This window comes from Podarcis vaucheri (assembly GCF_965113315.1).
Source record: "Podarcis vaucheri genome assembly, chromosome: 13".
NCBI lineage: Eukaryota > Metazoa > Chordata > Lepidosauria > Squamata > Lacertidae > Podarcis > Podarcis vaucheri.
This window is the reverse complement of record NC_138751.1, coordinates 26,344,769-26,359,994: the sequence shown is the minus strand read 5'-3', so window position 1 is coordinate 26,359,994 and position 15,226 is coordinate 26,344,769. Positions and strand designations below refer to the sequence as shown.

Sequence of the window (15,226 nt, the reverse complement as noted above, 5' to 3'; positions counted from 1 at the left end):
GCCGATCGTATGGTCGGCGGTTCGAATCCCCGTGGCGGGGTAAGCTCCCGTCCTTCGGTCCCAGCTCCTGCCCACCTAGCAGTTCGAAAACACCCCTAAGTGCAAGTAGATAAATTGGTACCACTTTATAGCGGGAAGGTAAACGGCATTTCCATGTGCTGCGCTGGTGCTGGCTCACCAGAGCAGCTTCGTCACGCTGGCCACGTGACCCGGAAGTGTCTTCGGACAGCGCTGGCTCCCGGCCTCTTAAGTGAGATGAGCGCACAACCCTAGAGTCGGACACGACTGGCCCGTACAGGCAGGGGTACCTTTACCTTTACTCTTGTTGAATGTAATGTGTGACCACAATGATCACATGGATGGTTTCCATTGGGTGCAGTTGCTTATAATAAAGGCAGGTTTATTTTTCTTTTAGTTTTAATATATACTTTGTCTGTCTGTTCATTAGCTCACTTTTGGTTCATTTGAAGCTACAGAAAGAGGCAAAAGTGATTTCCCTTTTTTGTACCGGATGGCACCAAGGGAAAGTACCTACCTTATGGGGATCATTCAGCTTCTTCTGCATTTCAGATGGACATGGATTGGCCTTATTGTATCTGATGATGATGCTGGGGAAAGTTTTGTGAAGAAACTAACACCCTTGTTTGCCCAGAACAGTATATGCATGGCCTTTCTGAAAAGGGAAAGAATAATTAACTTTATTCTTAATAATGACGTGCAATTGAATTACATTGTAAGAATCAAGGACTTAATACAAACACTTGTTTCAGCTGATGCCAATGTGATTGTTCTCAAGGTGGATGCATTCCTGCTTAATACTCTAGCACAGTTGATGGAAGCAAATGAAATCAATGTGATGAGCAAAATAGGAAAGGTTTGGATCATGCCCCTCGGGTGGTATTTCAGCACATTACCCAATGGAGAACTGATTGGCAGAAACATATTCTTTGGTGCCTTTTCTTTCTCAGTCCATGCAGATACAGTGCCAGGATTCAGGGAATTTCTTCATAATGTAAAGCTTCATAAGACACTAATGATGTTCCTCTGTTTGTTCTGGCAATTAGCACTGCTACGGTGTGAAAGGTGTAGAGAGGGGGATTTAGAGGATCTTCCTGCCAAGGTTTTTGAGATGGATATGTCTGGTGAGAGCTTTGGTATCTACAATGCTGTCTATGCTGTGGCACATGCTTTGCATGCCAGATACCTTTCCAAACCAAGAACTATGTTGCATAAAAGCAAACTGGAGCATGTGGATGTCCAGCCATGGCAGGTAAAGAATCACTTTAAGGTTTGGAATTTGGAAAAGCATCAGTCACCCGATGGCTACCAAGCTTAGCATGGTTCAACACAGGATGGCTACTGCATCAGATTACCAGAAGAAAAGACAGGACCAAAGTACTCTATGGGAACATTCCACACACCTCCACCCAAAAAAAACACTATCTAACAAAGAGCTCTGGAGAATATGGAAGTTTCCTCACTATCTGGCAACATTTTGGTTGTCCTAAGTATTGGTAAACCTATGAGGAACTGGTGGGAGTCTGCTGTGCAGTTCATGTCAACAGTGGTAGAGCTGTAGATTGCTGAGAGAGCATACTGAGAAAATGGATTTCATTTTAAATATTTGTTGCAGTTTCTCTCAGTCAAGATCCGAAATTAATCCACTCTTCTACTATTTTACTGTGTGGAGATAAAGGGACAGAAAGCCTCTGAATTTGATTCCTCTGAACTTTATTTCAGGTCCAATGCTTCTACATGATCAAATGCCAGATGGAGCACACAGAAACTATGGATGGCACTTTATAAACTTTATTCTGTTTTATCCCAATCTAGCTCCATCCTTTCCTGGAAAACATCCATTTTAACAATGGAGCTGCCCAAGAAGTCTTGTTTGAGAACAAGGAAATGTCAGCTGGATATGATATCATCAACTGGGTCACTTTCCCTAACCAGTCCTACCTAAAAGTCTTGGTTGGAAGTGTTTCGTCAAGTCAGAACTTCAGCATTATCCAAGATGCCGTTGTGTGGAATCAAAGATTAAGAATGGTAGAAATAAATTGTTTATCTTAATGGAATGGAGATGCTTCCTGGGCCATATTCAGTTTGTCTTGAGTACTCTCTGATACCCATAGTGTTAGACTAGTGTAATAAAACTAGGCTTCTCTCCCATAAATGCAGGTTTACTGTCCCTCCACAGCAGGCTAGGTTGCACTCTCACTGCAGCAAGCAGCTGGAAGTCAGGTTGCTTTCTGGCTAGCAAGGTTTGGTCCTTTGCATGCTATGAGAGCCAATCTGGTCCCTTGAGAAGCTCTCAGGGGCAGAGCAAGACCCAGATGGGAAAGTGTGCTCCCTTAGTCTGTTTCTGGGCTGGAAAAGGAGACCTGGGCTGTTGCTGCTTTCATTTTTCAGTTGCTAATTGAGCTACTCACCCTCCCTCATTTAAGCTCATTTTGATCTGGACAGATGTTGGTCACTGGTTAACAGAGCTGGGAACGTGTTTTATTCACTATGTAAATTGGACTAGGTTTCTGTGGTTTTTGCCATCCACATAGCAAGGCTGCAATTTGTCAGCCAGTCTCACCTATGTCACAAATCAGTGGAACAAAACGGTTGGCACTTAACTTATCTTGTTGAAGTTGTTGAATGGGTTGCAACTGCTTGAGTATTTTCCATGACATCTTTAGAATTTTAATTTGGTAGTCTTCAGTTATAATAATTTTAACTACATTTTTAAAAATGGATTTGAAATTTGATATGCTACTGAAAATATCAAATGTTAATGCAGAGTGAATTTTTACTTGAACTCCACTTTTAACTGCTCCAGCACATCACAATTCAGAGTTCTTTCTCTTGGGGTTAGGACTGATTTATTTAACATAAGACCCCCAGTGTTTACCACATTAATTATTTCACACATTTATCACCATAATCATCGACTGCCTTTTTGTTTCAAAGCCAGGCAGCTTACAGATGTGAATAAAACAGGTATGAATTCCTACAGGAAAAATATAAAACAGCAGGTTAAAATGTTAAACATTAAAAGCAATTTGAAATTGCTACCCCTTTCAGAAATAATACTAGAAAAGTATCAGATACAGGAATTGTGTGGATCCCATTTTTGAGGGGAGAGGATATTCCATTACATCAGCATCACTGCTGAAAATGCCCTGTCTTGCTCACCATTCTATGTTTTCATACAAGGACAGGACATAAGGTTGGGCCTTTGAAGATGAATGTAAGTGGTGGACTGTTTCATGTGGAAGGGCAGGGTTCCTGAGGTAAGTATGGTCATGTATTTTTTTCCTGAATAGATGCCACCTCCTTCCATATGTGTTGAAAGCTGCAATATTGGGCACAGCAAGGTAATTCAAGAAGGGAAATCAGCCTGTTGCTATGACTGCTCTCCGTGCCCAGAATACATGATTTCTAATGAGAAAGGTATGTGGCAGTACACAAATATGTACAGGGAAATTTTCAAAAGAGTTCCATGTTTTATATCTTGTCAAGACCAAAGTGCAGTAGGAAAACTTCTCTTTGTGTGGTGTATTGCGTGTCAAGACCCCAAAGCCACTCCCTCGTTGAGAAATAACACACACAAGGACACGGATATTAGGTTAATGTTATTGGGCAAATTTGGCCAAAACTTTATTGATTACAGCATGTGAGCGGTATTGGCTTAGGCATTGTGTGGCCCCGACGATATCTGATTTCTGCCCAATGTGCAGGAAGTCCGGTAAGGGTAAACCACCGGAAGGGGGAGCCCTGTCGATGCATACCAACTCGAGCTCCCCCTGGTGTTCCCATCGGGGTTGTGTCATGGCCCTAGCCCCCAACCCGGGCTTCGGACAAGATCAACACCCCCAGATTCCTTTAACAGAATACTCTTAAGCTTGGAGGGGCAGGTGATGGCTGCCGTTGCCGCCGGAAGGACCCCAAGGGGCAACCGTTGCCGCTGGAAGGACCCCAAGGCAAGGGAAAAACAAACACAGCACGTGGTTGCTGGAAAGCCTTGTGCATTCAATGCAAAGCTGGCTGAGCTGAGCAGGAGGACTCCAGGTAGGTGCCGCTAACAAAACAGAGCCAACTGGGGCTCCGCGGGCAAGACGTTCCCAACCCAATTAGCAAGGCAAAGAAGAAACAATCCGCCCCCCCCCCCGGACCTAGTCCGACTTACCCAATCACCAACTTGGGCACTGGAGCACGGGCAGGCGGCAGGGAGCCCAAAAAACCAATCCGCACTCCTCTGCACTGCTCCTGAGTAATTTGGCAGCCGGCTGTTGATCTGTAGAGGTGAAGCAGCACACATGGCTCAGCAGCAGCAGGCAAGCAGCAAAAATCCCAAAGCGCTCTCAGCGGGCAGCCAAAGCCCAAGAGAACAATGGAGGAGCGGAGACAGCGATATCCGACTGGATTGAGGAAGCAAGCCAAAGAGGAAGCCCTCTGGCTCGTGCCTCTGCTTAAACAGACCCGGCCACGCCCCCCTGGCCAACAGATTGGCTGGCCAGGCTCTGACGTGGCCGGGATCCCCCGGGCAACAGGAGACAAAGTCCCACGCACCCGGTGGGGAGTGGGTGGCCACGCGGTCCATTGCAACTCCTCCCCACCAGGAAGTGGAGCAGATTTCTTAATCCTAATCAGGTCCTCAAGAAACTGTGGTATGCAGTTTTTTTCCAAGTCAGCGTTTATGTATTTTATGTAGTCATGCAGAGAACTGCAGATTTCCCAATATAGTGAAAATATTCTTAATATAGATCTATAATATGTAAGGCTACCCAGTGGCAGCAAAACTAGGGTTCCAATTCAGGGCAATCCACCCTGGACCAATATGGGAACCACCAAACCCATCCTTCATTCAGTTACTCAAAGGTTCAGGGAGAGTTATGTTTAATCAACATGCAGCTGGGAGGATTTTTTTTTCTTTATTAATAAATTTATTTTTTACTGACCATTGCTTTGGGTCACCCTGAGGTACTTTGCTGAATATAGCCCTCTGCAAAGAGTAGTAGTAGTAATAATAACAAATAATTCTATCCCTGGTTTGAAGAGAAGAGAATTTCATTAAAAATTGTTTTATATTCAATATATATCCAAAATATCTCCATTTAAATAAGTGGATTGAGATGTTTTCATTACCATTAATTATGTATTACAATATTTCAACACTTTCACATAAACAAGAAGTGTATTTTATATGATATATCTTCTTTATCACTTTCAGATGCACTTCATTGTATCATGTGCCCAGGAGATCACTATCCAAATGAGAACCATGACCAGTGTATTCCTAAGGTTATATCTTTCCTATCCTATCAAGAGCCCTTAGGGATTGTTTTGGTTAGTGTTGCTCTTTCCTTTGCTGTGATCACTTGTTTTGTGTTACAAACCTTCGTAAAGAATTGGAACACGCCCATTGTCAAAGCCAACAACCAGAACCTCAGCTGTGTTCTTCTCATTGCCATCCTGTTGTGCTATCTTTCTTGTTTGCTCTTCATTGGCAAACCTGGGAAGGTGTCCTGCCTTCTCCGACAAATGACTTTTGGCATCATTTTCTCTGTGGCAGTTTCTTGCGTGTTGGCAAAAACAATCCTTGTGATCCTGGCCTTCTTGGCCACAAAGCCAGGCAACAGGATGAGGACATGGCTGGGCCAAAAAGTGGCTATTTCCATTGTTCTTTCCTGCTCCCTCAAACAAGTTTGTATTTGTATTGCATGGTTGTTGTCTTCTCCACCATTCCCAGATGTTGACATGTACTCACAGGCTGGGAAGATCATACTGGAATGCAATGAAGGTTCCATCACCATGTTCTATTGTGTCTTGAGCTACATTGGCTTCCTGGCCCTCTTCAGCTTCATTGTAGCTTTCTTAGCCAGAAGCTTGCCAGACACCTTCAATGAAGCCAAGTTTATCACCTTCAGCATGTTGGTGTTTTGCAGTGTTTGGATCTCCTTTATTCCTGGTTATTTGAGCACAAAGGGAAAACACATTGTGGCTGTGGAGCTTTTTGCCATTTTGGCCTCCAATACCGGGCTGTTGGCTTGCATTTTCTTCCCCAAGTGTTACGTCATTGTTTTCAGGGCTGATCTCAATACCAAGAATCTGCTAACCAAGAAAAGGAATAATTGAACATGGGGTGTTTCTTTATTCTATTTTGTTACATGTACATTTTATATACCTTTATACTATTGTTTACTGCAGGAAATTAACTTTGTGGCTTAATATTGGCTACTAATTTTAAGTTTAAGCCAGTTGGACCAGTAAACCATGTCAGAACTGGCTTTTGGCTGTTAGATTTACTGATCACATTATTCTGGAATCAGATCAAGACTCCACTACCATGTTCTGTCCATTCTCAATGTACCAAGTTGTACCTTTACAGCAGCTGTCATAGTTAGATGGCTAGATTCTGGTGTTTTATAGTGTTTGTATGTCTTTTCTAACCAAATTCATGATCACCAAAAAAGGGAATATACTTTTAACCTTTTAACCTTAAAAGGTTAAAGGAATATAAAAAAAAAGAAATTGGATTTTTCTAAATGGATTAAAATTTAAGGTTATTAGAAATATACATTCAGATTAATGACTAGGGTGTAAGAAGGAGGGAAAGAAATTGCTGAATGAAATAAATTTGAATTGGAATACAAAAAAGGGAGGTATGAGGAGGTCGGGAAATAAGTTAATGAAAGACAAGTGACAAAAAGTTGGAATTGTTTTTAACTGTATTTTATTTTTGTATTTTTTCTTTTTCTTTTTCATTTTGTAATAATATGAAAATTTCAATAAATATTTATAAAAAAACAAAAAAACAAAAAAGGGAATATACTGAGATAGTGGAAGTGTTGGCCATTTTTGCTTCTGACACTTGCCAGTTTTCTTATACCATTCTCATCAAAAATTACATTAGTCTTCTGTGAAGTAAACTGAATTCCAAATAACCAATGTATAAGAGAGAGAGAAAAGCTTTATTCTATAAGGTTAGGAGGGCTTGTGCATACAAATAAATGTAGATCAGTCACAAGAGGCCTGAAACTCTAAAGGGAGAAACTCTGCTGGGTGTTTGAAGATCATAATTGTTGGGGAAAATAAATTAAGTAATTGATATTCAACTGTGTGAGAGTTTTCTTCTTCTTACCATCTTCTCAGGTATGTTTGACACTGCTTGTAATATTCCGAATGATGGAAGAAAATGTTGAGGATCATTAGGATGAACTTAAATTGAACTGTGAACTGAACTAGTGGGTAAATATAGGTAAATATGTCCGGACAGTAGTTTTGACATACACCACCTCCCTTCATCCAAGTAGGAAGGAACTATTATCCCAGTCCAAAGGCATATTCCAAGCTTGCAAATGTACTAGAGAAGGGTGTGGACCAGGGCTCTCTCTCTCTCCTCATTTTGAAATTATACAAAGGTTCATTATGGATTTATCTCTTATATGCCTCTTCTTACCCTTCTTCCCAGCATCCTTTGTGTTAGGTACTTGGAAAGAGAAAGGCATTTACAGTAAATTGGATGTAAAAGATGTTGACATTCCATCTTTTTAACTGATTGGCTGAAGCCAAAGAAGTAGAAGGATTACTAACATGACCGTGCAGTGGCAGTGTGCCTGAAAAGTTGTGCTAATTAAATGAAGGAAGCAAACTGAACTGGGAAGTTAGGAATATAAGAGTTCCAAAAGGTGCACCAAGAAATCCATTTTTTTAAAAAAAATATTTTTATTAACCGGCCAATCACATCAAATCAAACCACATCACATAAATTCCGAATTACAAAGCCGAATTGTAAATTTTGTTGAGGGAACCCATATTTCAAGGTCCGAAGGGGGATTCTGATCATCTTCTTGCTACTGCGTTAATGTCCAAATCAGTCCAAACAAAGTTCATAATTCTATCCAGACTTATCTTGCTGTTTCCACATTACATCTTGTTCATATATTTTCTCTTTTTTTCTTTATAATCTCTTCTGATAGTCTCCTTAAGCCTATAAACACCAATAATAATCCTGTGCGGGTTTTTCCGTTCTTCCAGTCCTCAAATCGAGATGGTTTCCATATATCATCGCCTTCATAGATAACAGCGCTCTTTCCATCATTAATTACAGAACTGTCGTTCTTTAGTCCCACTGAGGAGTTTCATCCACAATATAAAAACAGCTCTATTTCTCTATTTCTCCTCTCAGACTTAAGTCCTCCAACAGAACTTCCCAATATGGCGACGGTATTTTTAACTGTGTCATTCCAAAGCCCTTATACATTCCACACTCTTCTTAAAACATGCTCTGGTTCAAAAGTTTATCTCCACACAGCCTTAAATCCACAGCTTAAGTCCTTAAAATGACATTTCTGACTTGTGGGGGGGGATTCTTGTTTAATCACATAAAGGAAAGAAAGGAAATTTTTTCCCTCCCCCATCAGTCCCTTTGCCATACTGAGTCTTGGCGTATCTTCTCATGATCTATACTTGTTCCTCCGACTCGTGTTTTATCAGAGATCTCTTCTGTTAGCCGTCTTTACTCCCCCTTCTTCCTTGAAATATGTGCATTAGCTTCATCCAAATTATTTCTTTTGAAGTTCTTGCAGCTAGTGGCGCGGATCAGAGATGGAGTCCAGGAGTGCCGAAATCCCACTGGAGGGCATTGTGCCTAGTGCCCCCATCCCCACATATTCGGGGGTGGTATAGGGCACAGCAGGCAAGGGCAGTCCCCCACCATAATCCGGGGGGGGGGTAGGGAGGCTATTTACTCCCATCACAGCCTCCAATTTACCTCGTGTGGGTCGGAGAGATGTTATTGTCAGCCATCTTCTGATGCGCCCCAGTGGTCCCTCAGTGCACCAGGAAATTCAATACAATTCACGCTAATTGAATTATCAAGGACTATTAAAGAAATGACCGCTCTGTTGGGTATGATTTACCCATTGGTGACATATTAGTTATAATTGGCCGCATCTCTCCTTCATATCCTGCAGTCTTTTTCTTGACCTCTTTTAGAATTTCTATATTGAGAGATCTAGATAAAGATAACAACAAATAAAACATCAAGAGAACAGAACAAAAAATAAATAAATAACTAAGTGACCTTTGGTACTTTCCCCCAATCCTAGAAAGCCAAGGTAAAATCTCAAGTTGGCTATGATTTTAATGAGATAAATATTCATTATTCACCTATCTAGATCTCAGATCCCATGGTGTTGTCATGGCCCTCTGTTTTATTCTCTGTAGTGAAGGATCTGTGGGAGCCTAGCAATATAAATCCATAGGGATAATAGAATACAAAAAGTTTTAAGTGACTTCAGGCATCCCCCCCCCTTCCTGGTTTAGTTGTGTAAGAACTGTTAGAACACATTTTCATAAGTGAGAAGAAATCTCAAAGGAATCTTGTTGGGTTTTTTTAATATCAATTTTAAGTATTCAGCTACCTGCATTTCAGTTATAAGCATGTGTTTAAGAGGACACACCTATCCAAGTTTTCCACTGTGTAAGTAGAATGAATAAGAGAAGAAATCCATATATATACCTGTATATAGTAATTAAAAAAGGTAAGTGGTAAAAGTGGGAGAAGAGTATATATGGATGGGTAGATGGAAATCTTTGTGTATTCAAAGTGGTACTTTGGGCATATTGATACAAACAAATGAAATGGCAAATAGTAAATAACTCTACTTTTTAAACAGTTGTTTTAAATACTATTTAAATGGCTTAAATTGGTTCTTTTATTGTTGATTTATTGCTCTTTTAATATGAATACTGGAAGTCACCATGTGATCTTGGAAAGATGAAATGTGGTTTAGAGGAGGAAATGTAAATAAGTAAAAAACAAATAAATAAATCAGTAAGGGTGTTGGGCAAGTATCCTATTAGCACCACAACCAAGACGAGCCTTTTCACCCCAGCAACCCACTTTACTTTAGATGATAAGATCATCCAGATGAGGGCTTCTGCATCTGACCAAACTGTAGGAAGACACATATATTGCAATAGGTGATCCTTCAGAAGGTTTCAAGTCATGTAGCTCTTTTCTGTCTGCATACTCCTCATCACATCCTTGGTGAATTATCAATGTGTTAATTGGGTGATTCCCCCCCCCCAGCAGTTAAAATTATGGAAGAGAAGAATAAAGAAAGAAATGGAACGAATGTGATGGAATTCATTCTTCTTGGCTTCCCGGGATCTCAGTATTTACAGATGTCCATCTTCATGCTCTTTCTTATCATGTATGTGATGGCACTGCTGGGAAATATGGCCATCATCATTCTGGTAATAGCAAATCGTCGTCTCCATACTCCCATGTACTTCTTTCTATGTAATCTCTCCTTCCTAGAAATATGGTACACAACAGCTTCTATCCCTAAGAGTCTTGCCATCTTTCTGGGGAGGGGCAGAAGCATCTCTTTCACAAACTGCATCATTCAGTTTTACTTTGTGTTTGCCTTAGGGTCCACAGAATACTTCCTCTTGTCTGTCATGGCTTATGACCGATATTTGGCCATATGTTACCCTTTGCGTTACAGCAGTATCATGGATAGCCAGCTTTCTTTGCAGCTGGCAGCTGGCTCTTGGCTGTGTGCATTCCTCATTATTCTTATACCAGCCATCTTGATCACAAGGTTAACTTTCTGTGGTCCCAATGTGATCAATCACTTCTATTGCAACATTGATTCATGGATAGCTATTTCATGCACCAGCACCTTTGAGGTTGAGATAGTAGCTTTTGTTATATCCATTGTTGTCATTGTGTGTCCCTGTGTGATCACCTTTCTTTCCTATATATTCATTATCAATACCATCCTGCACATTCCTTCTGCACAAAGAAAGCAAAAGGCTTTCTCCACCTGTTCCTCCCATCTTGCTGTAGTGCTCATTTGGTATGGATCCACTATCTTTCTTTATGTCAAACTATCTAATATGTCTTCAGATATGAACAAAGTAGTCAACATCTTGAACACAGTTGTGACTCCATTGCTGAATCCTTTCATCTATACACTAAGAAATAAAGAGGTGAAGGACACAATTAGAAGTTCATTGCACAGGGGTTGAACACCACCCCAAATGAGTCGTGCAATTCAAAAAGGGCATAAAAAGTATATCACAAACGTGTGTAGACCAGTGGTGAGGATCTTTCAAGGGCCACATTAGAACAATGGTACCTTCCAATCTGGCCCATGGTCTCCAAACCTCTGCCCCACCCCACATGAAAATTTGGCTGTAAAATGTGAGTGATTTTCTTAAGTGTTGCAGCTGGGAAGTAAAGGGCTAACTAGGGTGCACTGATATTAGGGGAGATAGTCCAATTCATGTAAATGAGACTTTATTATAAGTTTACTTGCTGAAAAGGGGGGGGGGTACCCCTCACCTCAACAAATACCACCATATGCAGCAAATGGGCTTTGGAAATTGTCTGATTCATGATGCTGCTGTGGAGGGAAGTTTGGGGTGGGGAAGGTTATTAACCTTTTGCTTTTCAACAGTGCCACTTTCCTGAAAATGATCCTATGGCTATTAGGCTTGCAGAAAATAGTTAAATTACCCAATTGTGCAGATTAGGGGAGGGAATAGGGTATGGAAGAAGATGAAGGGATGAGAGAGAGAAGGGTCAAGTCTGTGTAAAAGATAGTGGTTTAATTGACATGGAAATGAGAATGCCAAAATATGTATTGGTGAAAAAGTTTAAGATGGGGATTTTTTTATAGGGCTATATTAAAGCCAAGGAGGGCACCCTGAGCTCTTGCTGAGTTAATGATTGCTGTTTTCTGGAAACTAATATGTGAGTGTTGTAACCTTAGATAATGTGATGACAATAAAGATATTATTATTATTATTATTATTATTATTATTATTATTATTATTATTATTATGGTATTGGGTTGCAAGTCTTCATTTTGAATGTAAATGTAGTTGCTTTTGTGTCTTTTGTCTCAAGGCTTTGTGAAGTCAGGACATGCAAAAGACCCTCTCTGACTGAGAGAGGGAGAAAACATACCTAGGCTAAAATGGATGTTTTGGGAAGAGACAGACCTTTGTTCCTAGGTCTGCTGCAATTATTTGATATTTCAAAAACTGCTGAGCCTGTGCTGGAAGCACAAGACATTGTAAGGGTGTTTTGGATGTATAATTTACTGTACTCTGTTTTGTTTCCGAAGAGTTCTGCTAGTAAAATTTGAATAAGATTTTCATGGGTCTGGACAATGTTTCATTTCCAAAAGGAGTCAGTTTTCATGCATCCAGTCACTTCAAGCTGTGCAATATTAATATTTGTAAAATCTGTTTCTGCCAGCCAAGCAACTCCATGTCTGGGTTGTTGTGGCCAGCTTAGGATGGGGCACATGCCTTTATAGGTATTGTCTGTGCCTCTCAGCATAGCATCAAAGCAAACAAAAAATGATATATCAAAGCAAGCAGATAAATATATGCACGTCTAGGAGAAGATAGCTCCATCAGTAGAGCACGAGATTCTTAATGTCAGGGTTGTGGGTTTGAGCCCCATGTTGGGCAAAAGATTCCTGCATTGCAGGGGGGGTTGAACTAGATGACCCTTATGGTCCCTTCCATCTCTACAATTCTATGATTCCCACAGCAGATACCAATTAGTCCCAGGCTTATATTGAGTATAAAAGTGGTGTTTACAGGCCTTCCAGGACATTTTCAACATTTGATTCTACACAGCTGGAAAGGGTGCAGTAACAACTTTCCTGACTATACACAAAGGGATGTTTGGTCTCAAAGAGGGCTGTCAAAAGTTGTAGTAAGCTTTTATGAGCACCTCTTCCTTCTTATGTATTTTACCCTTGCCATTCACCCACTATGGTTTCTCCCATTGGTTTATCTTTAAGGGCATGGGAATTAAAGGAAACCTCTGGTTTTGATGGCATGCCATATATGTACAAAAACAATGGTTAATTTCATTCCAAACGTGAGAAAATTTTCTACACATTTAGAAGAAACCATTCTGTTCCCAGCCTGCATAAATGGGGTGATCTACCCAGGATTTCTCCCTAAATAAGGGATAGACAATATTTTCTCCTGCAGAATAACATTTTCTCCTTCCAACAACCACAGCCAGCATGGCTAGTAACCAGGGATGATGGTAGATAGGCAGTTGTAGGAGAACAACATCTGGAAGATCACAGGCTCCCTATCCCTGGTCTAAATATTGCAAATGAAAGCAATTGTGCTCAGCCAACCTCACTGTGAAGCAGGCGATATTTTCTCTATTTCCAACGAACAGAGGATATATGACACCAGGGAGGTATTTATCTACTCAGCAATTATGAAAAGCACTATTATTCATTTCCTTAGTCTGCAACAACAAGAATAATAAGATTTTTTATAATAAGGAGTCTAAATTTTGAGCTCACATGAGAACTGGTTCCAGTGTGACACACAGGGTGGGTGGTCTGTGCAAGAAGGATAGGGATAAATGTACTATCTACTGTTACTGCTGTGAGTGTGGTGAAACATTATGTTATGCAAGTGTAACATGGGTAGGCATGTTTTTACATGCAGACACTTGCTGTTGCTACTACTGTGGCAGCTGCAGCTCCCTCGTTTTGCCTGTGCAGAAATGACAGGAAAATGCAGAAATATCCAAGAGCATTTGTATAAGCCTGGAGAAGTAATCATTGGTGGCATTCTTTCTCTAATACAACCTTTGGAGTATTCACTCAATTTTACAGCTGTCCCTGATAGCAATCATGATGGTGCTGTGTAAGATTTGTACAGTAGTTACTAGTAATCAGTTTTGCCAGATGGTATTAGATTTATTATCAATTTAAACTTCTGAACTTCAAAAGTGCTTTTCATATTGTATTACTGAAGTTAATGGGAAAGCTGTAGCATTAAATTTTGTTCTTGTAATAGATTTATTAAAGGTCCAGAAGCTACCAAAGATCTTTGAAGAGCTACCCACTCAAACACCTTAAACTATAGATCAAAAGCCCACCCCTTGTTTTCCTAAAGAAATGGAAGAGGAGCCTGTTCACTGTATTCCTACTACAGTGGATTTTTCGGTGCATGTGCAGAAGCACTACTACATGTGCTTCTGCGCATGCACCGAAACCCAGAAGTAACCCGTTCTGGTACTTCCGGGTTTGGCGAGGTGCACAACCCAAAATCATGCAACCCGGAGCATCTGTAACCCGAAGTATGACTGTATATGATAAACATAATAAGCATGGGACTGGGGTGGGAGAGAGAAAGCAGTGCAAGGTTCATGAAGAAAGTATCCTGACCAGCCCCACTCCCCTCCATCTCAGTGTGAGAGTTCCACATCTACTGTTACAAATCTTCTGTTACAAATTTTAACTCCAGCTGATCCAAGGACAGAGTGCTGAATTTTGGTTGCATCTGGCCCAGTTTTGGAATGAAATATTCTCCCCCTTCCCCTCCATTGAACAACTCTACTCACACATGCTGATTCAAAATACATTCCCCTGACTCACACTTATTTTCTGATATTAACCCTCATTTATCAAGCTAGAGTGTTTTGTTTGGCTTTGCTTTTTGGAGCAGGAGGTCTGACAGCTCTTCTTTTATACCTGTGCTACTAACTGCAATTTATGTTCTCTCTAATTGATGTTTCTAAGTCTCACTCTCAACCTCATTGCAGTGTAAAGTTAAAACATTATCAACATGCCTTTGCCTTGATTTTTGCCATCCATGAGATCAATGACAACCCAGGGCTCCTGCCCAACATCACACTGGGGTTCGATATCTATGACAACCTATTTAACTCCATAAGAACATACAAGGTCATCCTGGATCTACTTTTCAAGCAGAGAAAGAATATGCCCAATTACAAGTGTGACAGAAAAGATGTATTGTCTGTTATTGGGGGATTCAGTTCAGAACACTCTTTGCAGATGGCCATCATCTTAAGTAACTACAAGTTTCCACAGGTATATGCATATCAATATATATATGAATGAATTCAGCAGTGTTTAGTTTGCTTTTCATTGTTAGTATGTTAGTGTCGTAAATATTGTTTTGTCGATTATAAGTGCTGTAATGCTTTCTGAATGTTATAATATGACTTTTCTTGGGGTTGTTTTATCTGTTCAATCTATTTTTAAAGTGGTTCTGTTAATAGTGTTTTATAGAAGTGCTTATTTTATTTATAATTTGTCAATTGTTTTATATCATTTATGTTGCAATTGTGATGTTCTACTATGTTATTATTTATTGTATGTAAACTGCTTTGTGACTCATGTGAGTGAAAAGCAGCATAGAAATATAA

The 15,226-nt window shown here is 40.3% G+C and overlaps 1 protein-coding gene across 1 annotated transcript; it reads left to right on the top strand.

The window, feature by feature from the left end:
* Positions 1-10,095: 10,095 nt before the first annotated feature.
* LOC309517502 (olfactory receptor 6F1-like) lies at positions 10,096-11,031 on the top strand (the record flags this gene model as incomplete). The annotated part of the gene is made up of 1 exon (XM_082196731.1): positions 10,096-11,031. The coding sequence occupies one exon, from the start codon at positions 10,096-10,098 to the stop codon at positions 11,029-11,031; it is 936 nt and encodes a 311-aa protein (XP_082052857.1).
* Positions 11,032-15,226: the final 4,195 nt, after the last annotated feature.